This window comes from Pelodiscus sinensis, chromosome 6, assembly GCF_052426305.1.
Source record: "Pelodiscus sinensis isolate ZL-2025 chromosome 6, ASM5242630v1, whole genome shotgun sequence".
In the NCBI taxonomy this organism is placed as follows: Eukaryota; Metazoa; Chordata; order Testudines; family Trionychidae; genus Pelodiscus; species Pelodiscus sinensis.
The window spans coordinates 59,850,907-59,877,120 of NC_143057.1; the positions used below are offsets into that span (position 1 = coordinate 59,850,907).

General features: G+C 44.6%; 1 protein-coding gene across 1 annotated transcript in view; it reads right to left on the reverse strand.

Annotated features, from left to right (window-relative positions):
• Positions 1 to 26,214, reverse strand: part of LVRN (laeverin) — a 72,846-nt gene that overhangs the window by 23,422 nt on the left and 23,210 nt on the right. The window contains exons 4-12 of the mRNA XM_014579229.4: positions 20,605 to 20,731; positions 15,623 to 15,777; positions 13,820 to 13,933; positions 10,485 to 10,628; positions 10,069 to 10,134; positions 9,876 to 9,941; positions 7,024 to 7,190; positions 6,282 to 6,358; positions 425 to 564 (exon numbers count right to left, since the gene is read on the reverse strand). Of these exons, the coding sequence (XP_014434715.2) occupies positions 425 to 564; positions 6,282 to 6,358; positions 7,024 to 7,190; positions 9,876 to 9,941; positions 10,069 to 10,134; positions 10,485 to 10,628; positions 13,820 to 13,933; positions 15,623 to 15,777; positions 20,605 to 20,731 (1,056 nt within the window). The remainder of the gene's footprint in view (positions 1 to 424; positions 565 to 6,281; positions 6,359 to 7,023; positions 7,191 to 9,875; positions 9,942 to 10,068; positions 10,135 to 10,484; positions 10,629 to 13,819; positions 13,934 to 15,622; positions 15,778 to 20,604; positions 20,732 to 26,214) is intronic.

Below are 26,214 nucleotides of genomic sequence, written 5' to 3' on the forward strand. Positions count from 1 at the left end.
ATCAACACATTCCGGTGGAATAAAAAAATTTCTGTCAGAATGTCTTCCATCAGCTGGAAGTGCAGGTAATCCCCAGCAACACCCACACACTGGTACAGTTTTGCAATGGCTTGAAGTCATGGAACAACCTCCTTACACAGAGAGATCCTTCCACAGTGGCACAATGGTTTTAAAGATAGAATGTGCTCCTAACTTAATGTAATGTTTTCAGTACACACTTGAAAAGAAAAGCTATTTTAGTCCCACTTTTATTCCTACTAAACTCAAAGTGAATTTTGTCAGTAACTTTAATGGTCACAGATCTGGCCCATTTGCATATAATGCACTAGCTTTCAATTATCAATTAAAGTAACTACTAGTAATGATTGCAATAAGAAATTGATTGTATAGAATTTATTTATATCATTGATAAACAAGTTCTCACCTTTGGGTCTCTTTCAAGCAGTTGTGCTAATCTCTTCAAATATAATGGATCATAATTAACTCTATAGTACCCAATCGTATTCATATTTAACAAGATCCAGTCATGTCCTGAATCTGATATTTGCATTTCAGGAAACATTTCTGTGGGGACATTTGAAAATGGGAAGGCTGTATCATATTAGCAATCACTAATGCAAATATGCAAAATGTAATACTCTGCTATGAAATATAGGCTCAGTTTTAATCTGAGATACATGCATGTGCATCATCACTTCATTAAATATATTGCTATTTACAACTATGCATGCGACAAAAAAGCTGAGCCAATTTCTCAAGATTTTATAAGCTGCAAGATCACAACTGAGGCCAGATTGTGCCTGATCCAGTGCACTGGGAGGACACAAGAAGAGCCCCAAACACAGCGTGACAATTGCACTCTTTGGGTGCATCTAACACAGCACCCTAAACTTGAAATAAGATGCAATTTGCATTACACAAATAGCTTATTTATCTACACAGCACCAAATTTCAAAATAACGTGCTATTTCGAGCCATCCCTTATCCCAGGTTTACCGGGATGGCGAAATAGCATGCCCATTATTTAGAAAAATATTTCAAAAAAAACGTGTGGCTTGTGTAGACGCAGGGTGGCTATTTTGGGATACCGGAGATATCCCAAAATAGCCGTGCAGTGTAGATGTATCCTTTATGTGCTACAGAATGCAAAAACGTATCCCACTTCCTAAAGGAGGCAGGTGGAAGGCTCCTGCACTGACCAAGGAGCAGGCTGGCAGGTGGTATAGTGGAATGAATGATTCAACCTCCTAATGGATGGAGACTTGCCTGTGTGTCAAAAATCTCTGGGAGAAACTATGTCCATGTGAGGATCAATACACCCTGGATTTTTCACTGGAGAGTATGCTTTTATATTGCCCCACTGTGGGTCTCTATCCTTAAGCCATAATATGGCCCGCAGTAATCTTAGATTAGAATTGCCTCCCTACCAGGCTACGTCTACACTGGCCCCTTTTCCGAAAGGGGCATGGTAATTTCAGAGATCGTAATAGGGAAATCCGCGGGGGATTTAAATATCCCCCGCGGCATTTAAATAAAAATAGTAGGAATAAGATCCTCCGGAAAAGGGCGCTTTTTCCGGAGGATCCGGGCCAGTGTAGACGCTCTTTTCCGGCTTTTCTAAACGCCGGAAAAAAGCGGCGGACATTTTTATTTAAATGCCGCAGGGGATATTTAAATCCCCCGTGGATTTCCCTATTACGATCTCTGAAATTACCATGCCCCTTTCGGAAAAGGGGCCAGTGTTGACGAGCCCCCAGTGTTTAAATAATTCTAAGCAATTGTTTGGGACAGTTTATGCAACAGTAGCAAACATCCAACTAAATTTCTTTGTTGTAAATACAAAGCCCACTCCGTTCTGTCCTTATGCAGTCTGATCACTCATCAAGGGTCTGATTCTGTCATTGTTACTCCCCTGGCATGTCCAGACTAGGAAAAAAGTGTGATTTTAAAATTGAGTTACCAAACTCTACTTAGCTAGCCAGAGTCTAGGGTAGACCCTGAGTAGCTAAAACAATTTTAAAGGTATTAAAACTGCACCTACACAAGGTGGTTAAAGTGTTTCAACTACAGTTAAACTAACCTGATTAAAAGAAACAACAACAAAAACAACAATAAAATCCAATCTAGAGAAGACCATGGAGTAGTACATATACAAGTAGTATCACAGGAAGTGCTATGCCCCAGGAATAAGGACTGCAGAATCAGGTTTTAATGGGTGTTTTGGATGAGAGGGAACTACAGGGCTGAGCCCTAAACATGATCACTAAAGGTATGTCTACACACAATTTTTATTCTAGGAGAAGGATGCAAATAGCGTTGTGCATTTGCATACTTCCTTCATTTTTTCTTTTGGAAGACACTTTTCTGGTATTTATCCGTGTCTACAGGCAGCCAAATTTTGAAATAAACCCCTATTTCGAAAGACCCCTGTAAACCTCATTGTAGGAGGAATAAGAGGTCTTTTGAAATAGGGGTTTATTTCAAAATTTGTCCTCGTGTAGATGTGGGTAACTACCAGAAGAACATCTTCTGAAGAAAAAAAAAACGAGGAAGTATGCAAATGCATGGCACTATTTGTATTCTTCTCCCGAAATAAAAATGTGTAGACATACCCTGTAAAACACAAAGGGAGGAAAGATCATAGAATAATAGGACTGGAAGGGACCTCGAGAGGTCATCAAGTCCAGCCTCCCGCCCTCAAGGCAGGACCAAGCTCCGTCTACACCATCCCTGACAGATGTCTATCTAACCTGTTCTTAAATATCTCCAGAGAGGGAGATTCCACCACCTCCCTTGGCAATTTATTCCAATATTTGACCACCCTGACAGTTAGGAACTTTTTCCTACTGTCCAATCTAAACCTCCCCTGCTGCACTTTAAGCCCATTACTCCTTGTCCTGTCCTCAGTAACCAAGAGGAACAAATTTTCTCCTTCCTCCTTGTGACACCCTTTTAGATATTTGAAAACCGCTATCATGTCCCCCCTTAATCTTCTTTTTTCCAAACTAAACAAGCCCAGTTCATGAAGCCTGGCTTCATAGGTCATGTTCTCTAAACCTTCAATCATTCTTGTCGCTCTTCTCTGTACTCTTTCCAATTTCTCCACATCTTTCTTGAAATGTGGCACCCAGAACTGGACACAGTACTCCAGCTGAGGCCTAACTAGTGCAGAGTAGAGCGGCAGAATGACTTCACGAGTTTTGCTTACAACACACCTGTTGATATATGTGAACAGTTTTAGGAACCGGTTCCAAAGTCATGTAGGTGCTTTTTAAAAGTTTACTTCTAATGCATGGCTATGCCACTACAGTAAACAGTGCTATCATTAAAGTTGAAACTGCACTTCCATCCCAATCCCTTACTTTGACATGCATAAACCCAGAGGCCACTCTAGCTATAGGCTACCTAGACAGCTGCCTGGGTGGCACATCTCTACAGAGTAGTGCCTGAGCCAAATTTGAGCAGCACTTTGACTACGTCAGGTTGTATCAACACTTACTCAAATTTGCCCCCTTCTCTCATGCGGGGGGTGGCTGGGCCCAGGGCCCTCCCTACCTATATACAAAACACACAATCATATGGGGTACCATCGAATTTGGGATATCAAATTGCTCCAGATTTCAAGGTGCCCTATGCAGCTGAGTGCTACATATGGACTCGGGCAGCCTCCATCCCCATCCCCCATGAGCTGCACCTAGCCCCGCTTCACAAGCAGCGGTGCGCAGCACGAGCGTGGGCTGGAAGACGCAGGAGAAACATGGGGGGGGGTTGCTCAGACAGCAGCTGGAGTGAAGCAGTAGTTCCCCCTTCAAAGTGCCACTTCTCTCCACCCAGCTGCGCAGCCACCTTCTGCCTATTCTCCAGCCTATGCTCATGCTGCTCACCGCTCCCTGTGTCTTCTGCTTGCTCCCGAGGCTACAGGTGGGACCAACTGATTGGACAAGATGGCCAGACACCAATGCAGCAAATGGCTTCTGGGAGAGGTAGCAGCCCTAGCTTTTTCCTATTCTGCCCCTACATGAAGTTGCTCCACCCACCCACTCCCACAGTGAAGCAGGATGGGGTGCTGGAGCTGGGCAGCATAGGACACCAGCATTGTTAATGATGGGATAGCTGGGCCAAATATGGGTATTGTTGGGGGCAGCACACACAAGTGTTCCCTAGGACTACAGATTGTACTGAACGGCCTCTGTCTAAACTGTTCCCAAAACCACTTTTGAGCTGGAATTTTTATAATTGGTCCCACCCAGAAGTGATTTCTATTTTAGGAGAATGAGTGCAGGAGCAATTAACGAAAATTAATTTAGCTATTTGAGTCTTCTGTGCAAAAAATGGTTTTTTTAAGAAAATATTCAGTTGCCTTTTTTGGGCTTGGGTAGAACAAATCAGAATGAGCTTTGTTTTGAAACTTCAGACTTCATGCGTAAGTAGCCTTGAATGAGGCCTACTGACAAATTAGAAGACGTATTTTTTTAAATACAAGGTTACAATATTTGTATATTGTACTCAATATGTGCAGTATTTTTTTTTCCAGACAGATGCTCCAAATGCCAGTACAAGGGGATTTTTCATCATTCTAAGGGCTGCACATGTGAGTGTGGGTAACAGGGTGGGGGAAGGATTGAAGCCTTTCTTTAATCCTACAAGTTTAGTCTGTAGCACTGAACTCAGTATAGCTCCCTCAATGTGAGCACTGCTTAACACCCTTGTCCTGCAACAGCCCTGATCTGCTAACCTGTCACTCATGCGGTGGCTAATTGAATTTTAAATAAAAAAGTACAAGTGTATTCTGGGGTCAATGACCATTCTATTTATTTGCTTCTTCTACCCACATGTGGTGAGATGGTCACTTTGATAGCTCTATCTCTTGTTATGCAAAATAAATGTAACAACTTTTGACTTTGCCATGCCCACTCCAAAGAGAGGACAGAGGAGAACTGACATATTTATACAGAGAATTGACATATTTATACAGAGTATTATACCATCATTATTATGTACTGAAAAAAGTATTTGAAGACATATGTGATGGCCTCATATTGAGAGAAAATAGTGGGATTGAGTACAGCATAGCATAAAGACTCTTTCCAGAACCTTAACTCAAAACTTCCAAACTTTCAAATTTTTAGGTTTTCAGAACTGCAGTTATCTAATAGCTTATTTTAGTTTAAAGCAGTGGTGATTATAGCTTTATCTCTGTCTAAGGGTACGTCTAGACTACATGCCTCTGTCGCCAGAGGCATGTAGATTAGGCTACCAGACATAGTAAAATGAAGCGGCAATTTAAATAATCGCTGCTTCATTTAAATTTACATGGCTGCAGCGCTGAGCCGACAAACAGCTAATCAGCTGTTTGTCGGCTCAGCGCGATAGTCTGGACACGCGGGTGTCGACATCAAAGATATTTGTCGACCACCCAGGTATACGTCATCACAGGAGGCATACCTGGGTGGTTGACAAATACCTTTGATGTCGACCCCCGTGTGTCCAGACTATCGCGCTGAGCCGACAAACAGCTGATCAGCTGTTTGTCGGCTCAGCGCGGCAGATATGTAAATTTAAATGAAGCAGCGATTATTTAAATTGCCGCTTCATTTTACTATGTCTGGTAGCCTAATCTACATGCCTCTGGCGACAGAGGCATGTAGTCTAGACGGACCCTAAATGACTTTGTTTGTTGGAGAATAGTTAAATGAGAAGGAACTGCACCTTTTTATGACTGAGGATGCATGTGCACATTTTAACATTAATTTTAATTCTGCTCCTTCAAATTTATAAGAACAAATTAAATTATGCATTATTGAAACGGCACTTTTTCAGTTTCCTTAGATGTACGAAGGTATTATTTTCAGTTACTCTGTATAGTTATTTACAGTATTTAGGTGTCATATGATTATAACGCACTGATAATGGCCAAATCCCGAAGTCCATACTTAGTCCAGGAAAAAACTCCCACTGAAGTCAACGGAAGCAGCCTGACTACACAATGAGTAAAACCTGAAGAAGGACTTCAGAGTTGGTCCCTCTGTATAAAATGGCAGATTTTACATTGTTATGGCAATCTTGCTTCAGAACATCCATTCCATTGTGTGACTGAAAGAGTACTTTTATGGTTACAACAACAGATTTTTGTACATCATTTAAATGTACTTATTTAACATGAGGTATAACTAAAGCAGAATATAGAATTTTATTTTGAGTTTTTATACTTTCTAATGTAATTTAAAATATCACTCATGTTTATATGCTTTTCTACATGTTTGAACAAGAACATTACTTACTGCTACTTGTATCAAGCCAGACTAACGGTTGAGCAGATCCATTTCTTATCCAAGAAATAGGAACAATCCATGTGTTACTTCACAAACAACAAAAACAAAACAAAAAACAAATTGGACAGTTTAATTTTTATAGTAAGAAAGCAATTTCTAAATTGATGTTGAATAAGATTGCAAGTGATTACTTAAAATTCCAGCTGTCCCTTTCCCTTCTCTGATGCGCTGTACCTTTTCAGATGTTAATACACAAGTTGGGTCAGATAACAGAATCTTTCTCTGGGTATTTACTTTCCTTCTACTGTTACTTTATTCTCCTACATTCTCGCCTTTCATTACTGTTCATCCCCTTCCATACACTGTAAAACTTTCAGAATCCTGTTTGCTAAAAATAGTTCTGTGCAGGCAAGAGACCTCAGGTGCTCATGAAGAAGCACACCAACCTTCTGCAACAGAGCATCAAAGCTTACTGCTACTCAAGTTAGCCACCATTTTTAAATGGTCTCTGTTTCTGCCTTTTGCAGCCATATAACTGCCTTGCACAGCTGTTATCCAGGCAGAAGTAGTCCCTTGCAAAAGGGAATCACATGCAATGCCTCCTCAAACTCATGCCTCAAATGGATTTTTTTGGACAATTCTAGGAGGAAAAGAATAAATGGCTGTTCAAAACATACAACGCTAACTCAACATTTTTCAGTAATAAAAGGTAAGCTTATAAACTGATGCTCAAAATATGAACTAAACATACTTGTAAGAAGTATCGGTTTTTGTCCTTTTATTATAAAACTGTTTCTGACTGATAACGCCAGTGGACAGATTTAATGTTAAAATGGGAAATCCGTTTTGGCATGTCCAGGAGTCCATTATATTTTTCACTGGTGCTGGCAACTGAACTTCATTCTGTGTATCCACAACCTTCAAGAAAAGGCTGAATTAGAAACATTTATGAAACATGTATTTATACTGGTCCTTGCAATACTCTGCAGATATAGTAACATATTTAAGAAATTATAATTGCTTAGTCTACATTCATGTGTATTTTATATTGGGAATCTTTGTAGCTAATCGAGGATGGGGGAAACATTATTGTCATTATCCTGTAAAAAAAGACCCAACTCAATTGGGAAATCTAAAGTATTGAAATTACATTGCTAATGTCTTGTAACTTAATTCTTTTACCTTTCTCTTTACCCTATATCTGCATGATTGGGTGATTAATGATAAACACAATTAGTTGTATGGGACATTGTTTATTCAATTCATGTAAACCATGTAGAATACAAGATAGATACTATGAAAACTAACTAATAAAAATAATGTAACACCTGACAACTGAGTCAGGGCTGGATTCTCAATTAGTGGGAATTGGCAGAGCTCAATTGATTTCAGTACTTAACAATGTATGCCATAGGAGAATATGACCCTCTGTTCTGAAGGTAAAACTCTGTTCTAGCATGATGAACTCTTTCTCCACAATATCTTGGTACAGACATTATAATGAAAAGTCCATTATTAATATTTCAGATATGATTGCGGTGAAACAAATATAATCATCAGGTTTCAGTTTATTCAGACTTTTGGTAAATATTACAAGTGCTGGCGGTGGACAGTTTCCCTGAAGTGTTGGGCCCCCATTCTAATATGAACAAATAAATCCTCACCCTTTAGTGAATTACATTAAATAAACAAATTTTAAAATATTGTCTGAGCCAAAATATTTACTCTATAAAAGTGAAGTTATAAAAGGAAAGGCTATTAAAGCCACATACAGATAAAGCTGAGAAAAGGTTCTATGCAGTGCTGTTGTAACTGTGTTGGACCCAGGATATTAAAAAGACACAGTAACTGAGGTTATATCTTTTATTGGACTGGCTTCAATTGGTGAGAGAAAAAAAAGCTGGAGGTTGTTTATTGCAACAACTTATAACCCACTTAAACCCTCACTTCCCAGTCCTCCCCTTTCCGTTTATGACTAGAAAGGTGTTAATGAGGTACTTTACCTTGAAAGATCCTTTAAAACACATGTAGTCCTTTAGCGCCTTAAAGACTAACGCTTAAAATGCGTGTTCAATAATTATGACTAAAAATGTGTTTCACCTTGCATTTAGCTGTGATACTCTCAGTACATTTCCTACACCTGAAGAACTCCATGTCAGCTTGAAAGATCATCTCTCTCACCAACAGAAGATCTAGGTTCAGTGAAGGCTTACTTCACCCACCATGTCACTCCACTAGGAAAGTTTATCCATTTAAATGGCCCAGGGAAAGATGACAAAACTTATTCAGAGAAAGAATGATCTATGCAGGTTTGTGCATGTGGACACAAGTGGCTGTAAGCACACAGACCTCCTCTCTGGTGCTTTCGGGTATGTCTATGCTGCAATTAAAACTCTGTAGTTGGACAGTGCCAGCTGACTTGGGCTCACAGAGCTCAGCTAAGGGGCAGTTTAACTACAGTGCAGACATTCAGGCTCAGGTTGGCGCCCAGGTTCTAGGACCCTGCAAGGTGAGAGGGTCCAAGAGCTCAGACGATAACGTAAGCCCTAATGTGTATACCACAATTAAACAGTCTCTTAGCTCAAGCCCTACAAGCCCAAGTCAGCTGGCATAGGCAAGACAACTACAGGCAGTCCCCGACTTACTCGGATCCTACTTATGTCGGATCCGCACTTACGAACGGGGCTTTTCTCGCACCGGAGCTCACGGGCGGCGGGTCGCCACCCGTGTCCTCCGGGGCAAGAAAAGCTTCTCCCGGTCTCCCTGGTCTGCTGGGGGGGTCCAGCAAAGCCGCTGGACTCCCCCAGCAGACCAGGGACACCCACGCAAAGCCGCCGCCTGGGCGGCTTTGCTCGTTTGTCCGGGAGCAAAGCCGCCCAGGCAGCGGGACCCCCGCTGCCTGGGCGGCTTTGCTCCTGTCCCCCTGGTCTGCTGGGGGGGTCCAGCGGCTTTGCTGGACCCCCCCAGCAGACCAGGGAGACAGGAGCAAAGCCACACGGGCGGCGGGGGTCCCTCCGCCTGTGCAGCTTTGCTCGGGTCTCCCTGGTCTGCTGGGGGGCGCAGGGGGCACAGCTAGTGTGCCCCCGCCCCCCAGCAGACCAGGCTTTTGTTGCGGGACGCCTTGGGTAGAGCAGCTGAGGTGCTGCCGGGTTGGTCCTGTGGGACCTACCGGGCAGCGCCCCAGTTGTTCTGTCCCAGGCTCCAGATTCAGCAGCTGTTGAAACTGATCAGGCTGATTCCAGGAAGCTGGGGGCAGCGCAACTCTGCCTCCGGCTTCCTGTAGTCAGCCCCTGGTCAGTTTCAGTGGCAGCAGCAGAATCTGGAGCCAGTTCTGACTTACATACAAATTCAACTTAAGAACAAACCTATAGTCCCTATCTTGTACGTAACCCGGGGACTGTCTGTATACCCTTTGTCCCTCACCTCTCCCATCAAATCTCCTGCCACAAAAGGCCTGCAAAAATGAGTTTGGGGGATGGGTGGGAGGAGGAACTAGGTTAGGAACAGATAAAATCCATTTCAAAGTTCCATAGTTGATATATGCCCGGAATTTGGCCCATCTCAGCCATTGAAGCAAAAGAACTAACAAGAAATGATAAGTACCATTTGTATATGAGTCCACAGATCATCTTGGCTAGCGCTTGAAAAGGAAAATGCTTTCAAGTACAACTGCAATGAAACAAATACAATAATCATTAAGGATTAATAAAAAAATCAGAAAGAGAAACTTGTTACTGCTCATTGTTATTTTCAAATGGATAACCCCAGGTGAAGAAGTTAAGTTTTCTAAACTCACATTGAGTGCTTTGAAAAACAACCGATCAGTCAGAAAGCTGGAAAGCATCCGGATAATGGAGGCCCCCTAAGGAATAAATAAGATGTTTGAACATATGAGTTATTTAAATAAACTTTAACCATTGAATTACTGATATTAAAGCCATATTCTTCATAAGTGACACTGATCTTTGACTATGAGTATTTGGGATAGATTGCAAATGCATTCATATTCATTGTTTCCTATAGATCAATAAATTTGCCATCCCCAATGTACTTGTGTTCATAATTAAACAAAAATTAGAACAAGGGAAATGAAGTCTTAGAAGAAAAGATAACTATTGTATGTTTTGCCATAAAATATTTTGCTAGTTCTTTTTAAATCTGTTTTGCAAAGTTATTGGAATGTACCTAAAAGCAAAATATTTTCTTTTTTACCTTGCTGTAAGTGAAGATATCAAAAAGGCCAATTAATGAAAATGGTCCTTTGATGTTTTCTTCTCTCATTGATAACGACCGAGATGCTATTTCTTTATCTTCTCTTAAGACAGGTTGTAACATGTGATAGTAAAAGATTTGATTCTGAAAATTAAAAAGACAAATTCTCATTTCAATTAATGCCAATTATATAAACCACTCAGACCACATACAAGCTGAAATTTTCCTATCAGGTCAAAAAGGAAATTGGATATTTGAATCTGTAATCCAAGTTAATCCTTCCACTCTAAAAGGAACTAATTTTAATGCAGAATAAAGAGGGCAGAGGGCCTGATGCTGCAAATCCTCCACAGGTGGAACCTGTTGAGGGTAACGGATATTCTGCATACAGATGGATGGCAGATTCAGGTTTCATGAAAAGCACTAAAGTTTTACGATTTAAGAAAAAATGTAAAAATTGTTAAATGCAACAAAAATTGCAAAATATAAACGTGAATGATGTACAGTATTTACATTTTGAGTACAATCAGTTCTTGCTTCACTTATCTGGCAAGACTCACATTCCATGTTTTCTCTTTCCTATGTTGAAAGACTAAACACCACAATAGCCATTTGAAGGAGAGCAGGGGCTTCCAATGTCTGTGGACAGCCAGATTTTTGGCTGGTGTAAATCAGTTTTGTTCCCTTAACTTCAAGTAACTGGGACAATTTACACCAGCTTTTCCCCCAGAGTCCTGAAGCCAAGGCTATGTCTACACTACACGGATCTATCAGAAAAAGGTACGCAAATTGCGCTCCGCAATTTGTGTACCTTTTTCCGATAGTTTTTTCGGAAGAGGCTTTTCTAAAATTTGGCCCGTCTACACTGGGTCAAATTTCAGAAAAGCCTCCACTTTCAGAAGAGCCCTTCTTCCTTATGAGAGGAGGCAGACAGGGCTTCCGAAAGAAGACGTCTGCTCTTCTGCAAAAAAAAGCGTTCCCTGGACGTGGAGGAGTTTTTCTGGGATACCTCTGATATCCCAGAAAAACCCCGTCGTGTAGACATAGCCCAAGTCTCATACTCAGGTAAGAAAGAGAAGAAACTGATGTTCATCTGTTTTGTTTGAACATGTATTTGTCATGCAGGATCAACTACTAACCTGGGATCTGCAAGTAGGTTTTTTGTTAAATTTAATGTGGGTCACTTTGAGCAGCTGAACTGCCAGAAAGGAGGAGACAGGCTTTTAAAAGGTGCAAGATAATTTATTTGCAGATTGTTTTGTATTTTGCAAACAATTTTAGGATCCAAATTTTGAAATGTCGCAGGTGCAATTTGTGCTGATAATTTTTACCTGCATTTGAATTGCAGTGAAACCCATTAGTTCTTGTACCTGCCATTACCTGACTCCAGACACAAATCTGTAGCTGTACACATAATTAATTATGTTAAATGCTCTGATTTGCCACATATTTTGGGTAACAAAATTAGACACAGACTTTTACAAGGGCAAACTGTATCTACCAAAAACAAAAACAAAAAAGAAGCAAAGGCTTCTTTCTGAAAACTTAGCTCTTTACACATTCCTGTGGTATTAAATTCTACTTTAGAGAGTATAAATAAACTGTGATGGAAACCCAAAGTGATGCACTAGTAGAGTCCATGGCTAAAAATCTGATTTGATCCTCCTAGGAGAAAATGCATTTTACAAACCTATAGTAGTTTCCAATTCAGCAAAGTACATAAGTGATTGCTTAACTTTAAGCAGAAGCTTAAAGAACAAGTGGCAATTTTGGTTATGATAAACACTAATATTCATTCCTAGCAAAGAATGAAATCCTGTTTTTAAAAGAAAAACTCAACACAATCTTAACTATAGAGTTGCAATCAATGTTTCCATAGTCTCCAACAAAAGAAATTTACATTTATATTATCAGCTGTGGAGTCATTCACATACATAATACACAGTTAACCTAAACAAGCAACAGGAATCATCTGTTGTGGAGAAGTCCCACCTCACACAGTGATGAAAAATGTACAGCTTTGCATTTCTGACAGAATCATGATTAATCATATTGGATCACTTGAAATATATATGGCGTGTTGTAAAATGTTATGTTCTATAATTTGATGTAATAAAACATGGAGTGTCAGAAATTAATGAAAAATTACCACAAGCTGCATAGGTATGTACAAAAAGAGTACCTAAAACCAAACCTACTTATATCAATTAGGTATTGTGAATACCATTACAAAATGAATTTATTGTAAGACAAATTCAAAGCAAACACTGAAATGTTGTGTACATGCTGCTGAAAGAACAGATGCAATTGTGAGGCAACCTTTGTCTCTATAGTATTTACACACCATTAGGAAATGGGTAACACGTTTTGGCCAAAACTCTTTTTTTTTCCTAAACAAAAAAAGCAAATTTGGATTAGCTGAAACATGTTGTGCATCCATGATGAATGTGCAAAATTATTTTGGTTTAAAAAAAAAAAATCAGAAAAATCGAAAGGTTTTCATTTAGAAAATGCTGAAATGAAATATGTGGATTTTTTTATTCAAAATTACCTTTCTGTTAGAAATTTAATTTTAGAATGTTGTAAAAGCTAAAATGAAATTAAATGAAATTAGACAGTTGCACCCACTGCTTGCTATGCTTGCCAACCCCTCTCTCTGGGGGGTAAGAGCCCCGTCTCTCCCTCCGGCCGCTGGGGAGTGCCAGGCCAAGATTCTCTCCCCCTGGCCGCCAGGCCTGGCCCTCTCCCCACTTCCCAGCCATCAGAGGGGGTGGGGATGGGCCAGGCTGGGCTGAGGCCATGGCAGGCCCATCTCTCTCCCTCCAGCTGCCGGGGGCTGGGCCAGGCCGAGGCAGGCCCAGCTCTCTCCCCAGCTGCTGAGAAGGGCCAGGCCAAGGCTCTTCCACCGCAACCAAGGAAGGTCTGAAGCCATCCCAGCCCGGTCTCTTCGGCCCTACTCCTGGCCCCAAAGCCGCCCCTGGCCCTGGCAGCCACAGATGGGAGGTGAGATACCATGGCCTGTGGTGGGGGAGCAGTGGAAGGCCAAGAGGCCCAGGCTGGCTGTGGCCAGGAGAGCTGAGAGGCCAGGGCTGGCTGTGGCCCCAGCCGTTCTCTCCCCAGCGTCTTGGGGGAAATCCGGGCCTGCCTACCCCCAGAGACAGAGAGGTTGGCAAGAGTAGTGAGAAGGGGGCACAGACCCCTAGTTTTCATTTAAAGTTATATTGGAACTGACCATGAGACCATTAAAGTCAGTAGGAATGCTCCCATTTATTGAAGCTCCCTGGTGCAGGATCAGGACAATACTATAGGTTGTAAGAAGAAAACTTGGTACTTACCAGTGATAATCTGGGTTCCATGTAACTAGCTCCAATGTATTCAAAGTAAGATGCAAATCCCTCATTAAGCCACAGATCATTCCACCAATTCATGGTAACCAGATTTCCAAACCACTTAAATAGAAAAAAAGAGAAAATATCTCATATTGTATTTCTTTGAAATGATGCTTTCATTCCTTTGTGTTAAACAGATATGAATGATCAAAAGAACAGTGTCTCTTTATTTAATGTGTATATAGGGTTGCCAGGTGTCCAGTTTTTAACCTGACAGTCCAGTATTTGAGCTTTCTGTTCATGAAACAAATTGAGAAAATATAAATGTCCGGTATTTTCTAAATAAGATGTAATATAGACTGCGATGTAATGTCAAGTGTGTCAGGTATTTTTGTTGAAACCATCTGGCAACCCTACAGTATATACATTATCACAATAACATGCTATCGTTTTTTTCCAATTGGTGGAAATTCAGTAGTCCAAAGATACAACTTGAGAAAAGATACAGAGGCAGGTCAATGGTTATATATTTTTAAATTCTTTTGTCTGAGATTTTATAACATAAGCACATACAGTGGTTTTAAAAGATTCTCCATTCTATTTAAATTAAATAATCACATATAAATTTGTAAATCTAGCAGAAAAAGCCAGACTACAGTTTGAAAACATGGCATTTCTCAAACAATAAATACAAATATTTTCCAAATAGCTTATTTCTCATTAAATTAATACTATTTTGTTTTCCCTTGTTCTTAAATGAAAGGAAAATTGCCCAGCAGATGATAAACAGACCTGGGGAAACAGCCACTTCCAAAAATCAGCAAATCCATATCCTGATAAGCAATACAACATCTACAACAGCTGTGATGAAGTATTAGTTGGCAGTTAATATTTAACAAAAATCTGATTTATCATTTGGGAATGTGTGATGTCATTCCATATTATTTGTTAATCCTTAAGGTCTGTTACTTTATTTAAAAACTATTTAAGTAAGTAATAATATTTATTTTACTGGCCTTCAAGAAACACACTCATTTTTCAGATCATCAGATGGACAGACATACTGTAGCCAAGTTTAACTTTTTGCTAACTTTGTTGTTTAAACTACTTCCTCTTGGCAAATTTAAATGAAGTATAGTAAAAAATGAAGTGAAACCATTTTATCATTCCGAACCAAATAATTTTAAATTTTTAAGATCATTGTGTAAACATTCCAGATACAGATAAAAATTTGTATACTTCCCTTCATTCTACAGCTGCATAGCCCATTCACTATTTGCCTTTTCCTATAGTTACATCTTCCTGTTAAAATTCTTTTAAGGAATCTGTTCTCCCATGAATCATTGTGAGTATCCTTACTCTATTTCGATATGCATATCATGTTCATTCCTAAAATAGAGTATTTTATTCAAAGATATCCAAGTATCTTGTAAGTCAATGAACAAATGGTTCATTAGTAGATATTATGTGTATATACACGACCCGTTACAGTCAAGTTTTCAAATAATGGTTTTATTATATTTTATAAATTTCTTTCAAGATAAAATGGATATTCAGTGGAGGTTCTTGTGTCATGCTGGAATTTGTTTCTTATATTGATCTGCCAAATTAATTTATAATCAAAGCTTTCAACCAACTGAAAATCATTTGGGTTATTGCTATAGCATTCCTTTCTCTTGTTATCACCAAGAGTTAAATCCCCACATGTAAGTCACTATTTTCCCCATGTTAAAAATTACTTTGCATCTACATCAACTTGAAAAAAGCAACTTCATAAATAAATGCATGTACAGATGTTTTACCACATGCCTGGTGTCCTAGCTCATGTGAAACAATTAGGCAAATCATAGCCTTTTTGCCTCTGAATTTATCACTTGGGTTGTACATCAATGATGATTCCTGGAAAGTCATTAGCCCCCAGTTTTCCATAGCACCTACTCCAAAATCAGGCAGTGCAACCAGATCTAAATTGATTTAAACAGAAAAAAAATAAATTTTTAAAAAGTAAAATGCACACGTGACTATTGTATGTTTATCCAATGTGCAATTACAAGGTACATATTTTAGTGGTTCTTTGCTGTCGAGTTGCAATAAACTAGGAAATGCTTTTTTGGAATTATTTTCTTGCATGTCTTTAACTATATATGCCACTGCTATGCCTCTCAAGCATTGCCACCCTTTCAATCAGAAACATAAAAATCAACTACGTACAAGCCGAGGTTATCAATAGTTTCATGTAACTAAGTATATTTAGATCTAAAATCTTTGATAATGGAACTTTTCTCTCAGCTGCTGGGAGAGTAGATTCAGTTCTCTGCACTCCTGAGTAGTTCTGGCTCTCCATTCTCTCCATCTTGCTTTTGTTCCGGTTATGGGAGCATACGGGGGAGAGGGAGAAGGTAGGAAGGGAAAGAATAAAAGTCTTTCCTTTTTTCATGATTTCTAGTTATGTAATTTCTCCCTTGTTTTTCATTCTGGCTACAATGGATACAGACAGACTAGGAGATATTTTAAATGGTTTGGTCCTATCCAGATAGAAGGCTGATGCCTTCTTGACATATTGGGTATGGAATGTGGCTTTTTCATGTGCATTTTAGTGAAAAAGCCAGGAGACCAATGGTTTGATGAATAAGAAATTCTGAAGAAACCTTAGGTTAAAAAAACCTTGGATGTGCTCATAGCAATACTTTCTCACTTGTGACTATCATAAGTGGGGATGTCTGTCATTAAGGCTCCCAGTTCTCCCAACTTTCAGGCAGAAGTGATTGCTACCACAAGGCTGTCTTAATTGAGAAATCTAATAAAAAACACATAGAGTTCAAAGGATGGTACATAAGGCAATTCAGTACTAGGTTCAAGTCCCAGTTCAGTATAGAATCTCTGATTTGTGGGGATATATTCAATTAACAATGGCAAAATTCCTAAGCAGTTGGTAAAGCAAAGAGTGCAAAATATGTTGAGGATCTTTAAAAGAGGAAGAGGAAGAAGTTAATGTTGCAGCTGTTAGGCTGTGTTGGTTAGGTGACTAAGCATCTCAACCAAACTGTAATTTGAGGACATGGATTGCTGAGAAGATTTAGGCTATGTCTAGACTGCAAGCCTCTTTCGAAAGAGAGCGTCTAGACTGCACGCGGAACTTTCGAAAGAGCAAGCCGCTTTTTCGAAAGAAAGCACCCAGTGAGTCTGGATGCTCTCTTTCGAAGAAGCCCTATTTACATTCAAGAACGCCTTCTTTCGAAAGAAGCACTTTCGAAAGAAGGTGTTCTTGCTCGTGAAATGAGGTTTACCACCGTCGAAAGAAAAGCCGCGTTCTTTCGATTTAATTTCGAAAGAACGCGGCTGCAGTCTAGATGCAGGTGAAGTTTTTTCGGAAAAAGGCTACTTTTCCCGAAAAAACCCCTGAGTCTGGACACAGCCCTAGAGAGAGTTTCTTTATTAATTATTATTATTATTATTATTATTATAGCTTCTTGATCGTGGATTCAAGGGGCCTATGATACATTGAATATGGGGTTGGGTGTGCTCTTTTTGCCATCTGAGACCTCTTTAATCTCCTTTTATGTACAGAAGTGCAAAATCCTAGGGATTTCAGCCATAGCTCTTGAGTCTTTTCAAGCGTGGAGAGATGCATACATCAAGTCTGCAAAGTGCTTTCAGTTGTCAAAGGGGAGGTCTTTGACAGTACTCTGAACCTCCCTTGGAAACCCGGACAGCTGCTGCCAAGATGCTTTTTCTGTAGTGGAAATAGATCATGCTGCAGTATCTGTGGCATCCAAGGAGACCTGGAGTGATGTCTTTGCCAGAAGAATCTAAACTGATCTGAATGTTTTCTGGCAGATGTTCAATAAAAGTACTGTTGTATTTGGCCATGAGATTAGATGATTTGCTACTCTGAACTGAAGTATAGCCAATACATAGGATTTATGACCAAAAAGATCAAGCCTCTTATGCTTCTTCATGTACAGGATAGACTTTGAACTATGTCTGCCTTGTTCATTAATGGCTTCCACTATTAGGGAATATGGTGCTTGATGAGAAAATTGATACTCCAGTTCCCTATCTGGATCATAATGCTTTTTATCCACCCTGTAGAAGGTAGGTAGTGTGGTAACTGGAATTTGCTAAACCATTTGAGAAGGCTCCATAAAAGTTTCATTGACCCAAATGGCAATCTTCATAGATGTTAAGTTGTAAAATACCTAGCAATTTATGGTAGGACTACTGAACCTCTGCTAAGGGAATCAACAGCAAGTCAGAAATCCACTTCCTCAGTTCCAGAAATTGCCTGAAGTCATCTGCCACAGAGGTGATGGAGGCAGGAGAACTTCATCATGACATGAGGAGGAAATATTAGTAAGAGTTGTCACTTCCTTATCAGCTCTTGCACTTCAAAGGTCTTTTCCTCTGGCATAGATGGTGGAAAGGGAGCTAAGGAGAATGGGTTCCTCTCTCTTTCCTTGAGTGTTGCAAAGACTTTGATGTAAATTATTAGTGATAGAAGGACAATGGTCCCAGCAAAAGCCACTGAAGGGCCCACATAGCAAAAGTGGCAGCAGCCCTCTGTGTTCCCACCATGTGGGCATCATCTGAAGTCTATCCTCCTGTAATATGTCAGTGTAATAGAGAGAATGACGTATTCTGGAATAGATAAGGAGCCTTCACCAAAATTTGAGAATATGGTGAGTTCTCAGCCACATACTCTAAGGGGGTGATATCTGTTCCACTTGCAGAGTAGCTGAGGGCAAGTGTGGTGCTATAGTGATAGAAGAGTTGGTCACAGAGAGCATCTTGATAGAGACAAACCTCCACTAGTTCACAGAAAATACCCCAGCTCACGAAGTATTATCAGATCCTCAGGGTACCTAAACACTTGCGGTACCAACTGTATCAAAGATTGGGCTTAGTGGTATGTAGAGAACACATAGCATCTGCAGCCGGATGCTCTGAGTGGCATGTGGTGGCATGGAAAGCCTGGGTGCCTGTCTGAGAGTCTCACTGAGCTGTTGGCCAGGAGCCACCCAAGTAAGCACCTCGTGGTCAGAGCCTGCCTCTAGCACCCCAGCCTCTCCGTCCTTCCAACCCTCTGCTCCCCCTCCTACACTCCTGCCCTGGGTCACAATCTAAACCCTCTGCACCCCTAATTCTACACCCATACCCCTCCCAGGCCTTGTACCCCAGCCCAACCCAACCCCAACCAACTCCAGGTCACAACCCAAATTCCTGTATCCCCCTCCTGTCCCCCTGTACCCATTCCAACCCTCTCCCAGACTCAGCACTTCATCCTGAACCCCTCCTCCAGACCAGAATCCTCTCCTGCACCCATACCCCTTCCCAGACTCCACAGCCCTATTTCCTGCCCCAGGTCACAACCCCCTCCTGCTATAGACCACAACCCAAACCACAGCACCTCTGCTCCAGATCAAACCCCTTCCCAGAGTTTGCACTCCCTCCTACAGCCCTCCTCCACGTCAGAATCTTCTCCTGCAGCCCTACCCCAAGCTCCCTTCTGCACCCAACCTCTATCCCAGACCGCACAGCTTCTCCATTAATATCATGGAAGAGTGCCGCCCTTGATCACTTATCAAATGCTTGGAGTGTTCCCTCCCATAAAAATGATTGCCCATCCCTGCTCTAGTTTATAGTGGTGTCACTCAGTTAAAACCAGTTAATGATGTGTAACACCTTTGCACAGGGTATCTGTAAAATTAAGATACTGAGATTTAAGGAATGGTATTGCACATTTTCATCAAAGCAGAAATAGAGCTTTTCTACAGAGGACTGTTTCCATCAAGGAAGGTACAGAGAGATGTTGGTGAGGTCCAAGTTAAGATGAGACACTGAACTGAAAGCTAGGAAGGTACAAAGACATGCTGGTGACTTACAAATTAGATGGGAATGTAGCACAGGAGACAAAGAAGGTTTGAAGAAATGTGGATTAATTACAGGTTAGGAACAATGTTTCAGAGAAAACAAGGTCAGTATGGGAAAAGGTCACTGAGGGTATCCCGGTCACCTCCGGTATCCTGGAAAAACTCTGCCATGTCCAGGGAACATGTCTGCTCTTCCAACATTTTTTGCAGAAGAGCAAACGGGCTCTTTCAGAAGCCCTGTAAATCTCGTATCACGAGGAAGAAGGGCTCTTCCAAAAGAGGAGATTTTTCTGAAATTTGGCCTCATGTAGACAGGCCAAATTTTGGAAAAGCCTCTTCTGAAAAAATTATCGGAAAAAGGTACACAAATTGCGCTCCACAATTTGCATACTTTTTCCTGAAAAAGAAGTGTAGTGTAGACATAGCCTAAGGCTATGTCTACACTAAAGAGTTTTTCCAGGATACCAGCGGTATTCCAGAAAAACCCTTCTGTGTCCAGGGAATGCATCCGCTTTTTCGGATCAGTTCTGAAACAGTGGGCACATTCTTTCGGAAGCCTTATTTTATGAGGAATAAGAGCTCTTCCAAAAGAGGAGATTTTTCCCATATTTGGCCCTATATAGACAGGCCAAATGTCGGAAAAGCCTCTTCCGAAAAAAAAACGGAAAAAGGTACGCAAATTGCAATTTGTGTACCTTTTTCCAAAAAATAACTGCAGTGTAGACATAGCCTGCATCATGAAAGGTGCTGCACAAAAAGTAGGGAGGAAAAGGAGAGAAATTGAAGAATAAAGAGTGAGGACTAGTCTTCTCTGAATCCAGCACTGGTTAAAGAAAGAATCTGGCAAGACAGGACCCACTACTTCTGTAGATGTTATATCAGCAACAACCATTTGTTTTAAATGAAAGGAAGGTAACTCACCTGTTTTTGAAAGAGGGTAACTGATGTTAAATAAATCTTCCAGAAATGAAAAGAGTGGGCCTGTGATATTTAAAGCATAGTCAGCATACCCTTTTTTAATTGCTTCTTTCCGACCCCAAATACGTATCTATAATAAAGCAAACACTTTATTTTAGACAACTTACATTTTCACTCTTTTCTGTGAGGATAGCATTTCTGAATAGCTGTTATGCCTCGTGGGATGAGGTTTACCGGGGAGGTCAACAAATGCCTTTAATGTCGACCACGGAGCGTCCAGACTACAGCGCTGTGCCGACAAACAGCTGATTGACACAGCGCGGCAGCAATTTTAATTTAAATGAAACGGCGATTATTTAAATCGCTGCTTCATTTCCCTTTGCCTACAACCCTAATGTATATGGCTCCATCAATGGAGCCATGTAGTCTAGACGTGCCCAGAGTGCTTCCTCCTGCACAGTCGCACTGTCTTTAATGGACCAGCCTGAGCCACTGTGCTTTGCCCTACTCGAATGGCTATGGGGCCACCATGTAGCCAATGCGGCTCTGTTAAACATTAAGTGCATCAAATACTAATTACGTCTAGACTACATGCCTCTGGCGACAGAGGCATGTAGATTAGGCTACCCGACAGAGTAAAATGAAGTGGCGATTTAAATAATCGCCGCTTCATTTAAATTTACATGGCTGCCGCGTTGAGCTGACAAACAGCTGATCAGCTGTTTGTCGGCTCAACGCGGCAGCCATGTAAATTTAAATGAAGCGGCGATTATTTAAATCGCCGCTTCATTTTACTCTGTCGGGTAGCCTAATCTACATGCCTCTGTCGCCAGAGGCATGTAGTCTAGACGTACCCTTAGGGTAGGACTTTACCTGTGGTCCAATATTATTTTAGCATATGTTTTTATACCTAATCACCTTTTGTTTTTCAACAAATTAAAAAATCAAAACAAACAAAATTCAACATAATAAAATAACATATATATAGTGAAGGAGCTATAGACACAATACCACAATAGGGCAATAGTAACATGGCAAGAACATCATTTACTGCAAAGGAAAAGTAGGTTGAGGGCATACAATAGGAGCTTTTAAAAATTAAAAATTGTGCTAAGGACTTGAGGCACAGTGCTGCTCCCTGTGATGGGGAAGAAGCTCCCCGCACTGCCAGCCCCGCCCCTGGGGAGGCGCCGAGCAGCGCGGCAGAGCTGAGCCCGGGGGAAAGCGCCTAGGCAGAGGAGCGGGGGCGCGCGGCCGCAGGCACAGCGGGCACGGCAGGCGGAGGGACCCAGGAGGAGGCGGACGGGAGACGCAAGGGGGAGGGGCACGGAGGATCGAGGCCGAAGACGGACGGCCCCACCTCCTGCACCCGAGGAGGACCGAAGGTCAGGCCCGACGGAGGGCCAACCCCCACGGCTGGTTCGTGAGCGGGGCGGAGAGCGGGGGGCCCGCCAGAGCCCGCGGGCTGAGCGAAAGCCCGGGCGCGGCGGCCACAAACCCGGGGGCCAGGACAGAGGGGTCAGGACTCGGGGGCCGAGACTGTGGGTGAGGGATACAGGCGAGAGAGGCGGGCCCGACTTCACCACACTGGTGGAGAACGTGGGCACCCTCATAATAGGGTGACCCCCACCCCAAAAAAAAAAAAAAGGAGAGAGAGGACCCTTTGGGGCTCACGGGTGGTGGTTAGAGACCACAGTAGGAGGATAGCATGGAGGTGGGGGAATTGCTGAAATGGTTGGTGGACAACCAGCAGACGCAGCTGATAAAACAGCTCACGGACCAGCAGCAACTGGTTCGAGAGGTCTTGGAGCAGCAGAAGCAGGCGGGGGCCGGGGCACCCCCAGGGGGGGCCAGTGGGGCAGCCCTAGCCCTACCCCTAAGGCTGGTAAAGATGACGGCCGAGGACGACTCAGAGGCCTTCCTGGTGACGTTTGAGAGGGTGGCCACAGCCGCCCGTTGGCCAGAGGAACAGTGGGCAACTCTCTTGGCACCCTACCTCATGGGCCCGGCCCAGGGGGCATATAGGGGCTTAGCCGCACGAGACGCCCTACACTACCATAAAGTAAAGGAAGCCATCCTCGACCAAGTGGGGGTCACCCCGGAGATGCACAGACAGAAATTCCGGGCCGAGAGGTACCGGCCAGGGGAGCGGCCCCAGGCAGTGGTCCAATGCTTAAAAGAGGCCGCCACTTGCTGGCTGGACCCCAAGCGGCGGACCGCAACCCAGGTGGTCGATATGATCGTGTTAGACCAGTTTTTACAGATCCTCTCCCCTGAAGGACAGATGTGGGTACGGCGCCACCAGCCCACCACCCTCGGAGAAGCGGTCACGATCATGGAGAACTACATGGCGGCCGAGGGGGAGGAAGATCAGAGGCAGGGAGCCAAAACCCAGAATCGGGGCCCCGCACCCTCGGGGCGAGCGCGCCCCACTAAAGGGTGGGGGGCGGCTCACCCATCCCATGGGCCCGCTGGGAGAGCGGAGGCGGACCCGCGACATCGGAGAGCTCGGAGGCGATGGCACCTGGAGGGGCCTCACCCAGCCCGACGGAGCCAGGGAAGCGCGGCGCCTGCTTCGAGTGCGGCCAAGAGGGGCATTTCCGGAGAGAATGCCCCTTCATGGACTGCTAGTTTGGCCGGGCCTCAACGGTCGAGCGGCGGCCCCCACGCGTAGGACCCCCCTGAATCACTCTACCGGTAAGCCTGGACGGGCGGGCAACCTGGGCCTTAGTGGACTCCGGCTGCAACCAGACCCTGATACGCGAGGAAGTGGCACCCAGGGGAAGAGAGGGGGGGGCCCCGTTACAGTACGGTGCATCCACGAGGAGGTGCGGTGGTACCCGACCCGGTGGGTGCAGATTGGCGAGGGGACAAGCCAGACGCGTTGCCAAGTGGCAGCGGCCCCACGCCTGGCCTACCCCGTGATCCTCGGGTGTGATTGGCCGGGCTTCCGGCAAGCTATCCAGCGGTGGGGGAGGACCACAGACCGGGCGGCCTCCCCCGGGGCCCAGGAGATCGGAGACCCGGGAGGGCCAACGGAGGCCCAGGCAGGCGACACCACGCCGCCCGGAGCACACAGCGTTAGGGTCGGTGAAGGAGAGGACTTCCTGCGGGAGCAGAGGGAGGACCGCTCGCTGGCCCACGCGTGGGAGCAGGCCCAGATGGAGACACCCCCGGGACATCCGCACACTCAGAACCCGCGGTTCGAGGTAAGAGCGGACCGGCTATACCGCGTGGCCACGCGGCCGGGGGAAGGGGGCGAAAACTGGCAGCTGCTAGTGCCGGCACGGTTCCGGTGGCAGGTCCTCGAGCTGGCACACGCGAACCCCTGGGCTGGCCACTTGGGGGTAGAAAAGACGTCCCAGAGGGTCATGCAGTGCTTCTATTGGCCCGGGATTCACCGGGAGATCAAGGTTCGAGAGGTCTTGGAGCAGCAGAAGCAGGCGGGGGCCGGGGGCGAGGGGGTGCATCCTGCCCCGAGTGCCAGCGGGCCGGGGGCGAGGGGGTGCCGAGAGCCCCCCTGGTACCGCTGTCCGTGGTAGACACCCCTTTCGAGCGGGTGGCGTTGGACCTGGTGGGCCCTCTGGCCTGGTCCAAGAAGGGCAACCAGTATGTCCTTGTTCTCATTAACTATGCAACCCGCTACCCCGAAGCCGTGCCGCTAAGGAACACTAAGGCCCCGGGGCTGGCGGCAGAGCTGGTCAAGATCTTTGCCCGCGTGGGCATACCCCTGGAGATCCTGACCGACCAGGGGACAAACATATCGGGGCGGGTCATGACGGAGCTATGTAAGCTGCTACGAGTGAAAAAGCTGCGGACCTCCGTCTACCACCCCCAGACTGATGGGCTGGTGGAGCGTTTTAATAGAACGTTAAAAACGATACTGCGAAAATTTGTGGGGATTGATCCCCGGGAGTGGGACCGCTTCCTGCCCGCCCTCCTGTTCGCCATACGGGAGGTACCGCAGGCCTCAACCGGCTTCTCGCCCTTTGAGCTGCTCTACGGCAAGCAGCCAAGGGGTATCCTCGACCTCCTGAAGGAGGGATGGGAGGAGCAAGACTCCTGCACGAAAGGGACAGTCCAATACATCCTGGAATTGCGCGAGAAACTACAGGTATCCGGCGAGCTCGCCCAGAGCAACCTGCTAACGGCCCAGGCACGCCAGGCCCGGTGGTACAACCAGGGGGCTCACGAGCGGACGTTCGCACCGGGCGACCGAGTGCTGTTCCTCCTGCCAGCGACGGATTCGAAGCTGTTGGTGACCTGGCAGGGCCCCTATGAGGTGCGGCGGCAGGTGGGACCTGTAGACTACGAAATCCAGCTGACGGGTAAGCGCAAAAAGACCCAGATTTACCACGTGAACCTTCTCAAGAAGTGGAACGTGCGAGAGAGCCTACTGGCAACCAAGCACCCTACGGAGCCGGAGTTGGGGCCCTGGGGAATAGACCTCAGCCAACCCGAGGGGGAGCCGCACCTGGGGCTCCGGTTGACCGACCCCCAGAAAGAAGAAATGCGAACCCTACTCCGGTCCTTTGCGGCTGTGCTATCGACACAACCCGGGCGCACCGAGGTGGCGCACTACCACACCCAGACCACACCGGGGCGGAGGGTGCGGGAACCGCTGCGGCAGTTCCCCCGGAAGTTATGGGGAACAGTGCAAGAAGAGGTGAGGAAAATGTTACAGATGGGCGTAATCCAAAAATCGCAGAGTGAATGGCAGAGTCCGATTGTCTTGGTACCCAAGCGAGACGGGACGCTGCGCTTCTGCATAGACTTCCGCAAGGTTAATGCTATCTCCAAGTTCGATGCATACCCTATGCCACGGACGGAGGAGCTGCTGGAAAGACTGGGGAAGGCCCGGTACCTGACGACCCTCGACCTCACCAGGGGATACTGGCATATCCCCCTCACGCCGGCATCCCAGGAAAAAACTGCGTTTGTGACACCGTTCGGACTCTACCACTTTCTGACCATGCCCTTCGGATTGAACGGGGCCACCGCCACGTTCCAGCGGATGATGGACCAGCTCCTGGAGGAGCACCGGGCGTATGCGGTGGCGTATATTGATGACATGGTAGTGTACAGCACGTCATGGCAGGACCACCTAGGGCATGTCCGCGCAATCCTGGAAACGCTAGAAAAAGCCCGGCTGACCGCGAACCCCGGCAAGTGCGTGTTTGCACAGGATGAGGTGGCCTACCTGGGGTATATTGTGAGGAACGGGCAACTAAAGCCCCACATGGACAAAGTCGAGGCCATACGGGACCACCCAGCCCCCACGACGAAAAAGCAAGTTCGGCAATTCTTGGGCCTGGCGGGCTATTATAGGAGGTTTATTATAGTTGGTAACCGACCATGCACCCTTGCAGTGGATGCATAATATGCGGGAGGCAAACCCGCGTATAATGAGGTGGTACCTGTTCTTACAACAGTACAAGTTTTCGGTGGCGCACAAGGCGGGGCGGGAACACGCCAACGCAGACTTCTTGTCGCGCTGTGGGGGAGTGGGGACGTGGAAGAAAAGGACTGAGGGACAGGAAGGGGAGGTGTGTGACGGGGAAGAAGCTCCCCGCACTGCCAGCCCCGCCCCCGGGGAGGCGCCGAGAGGCGCGA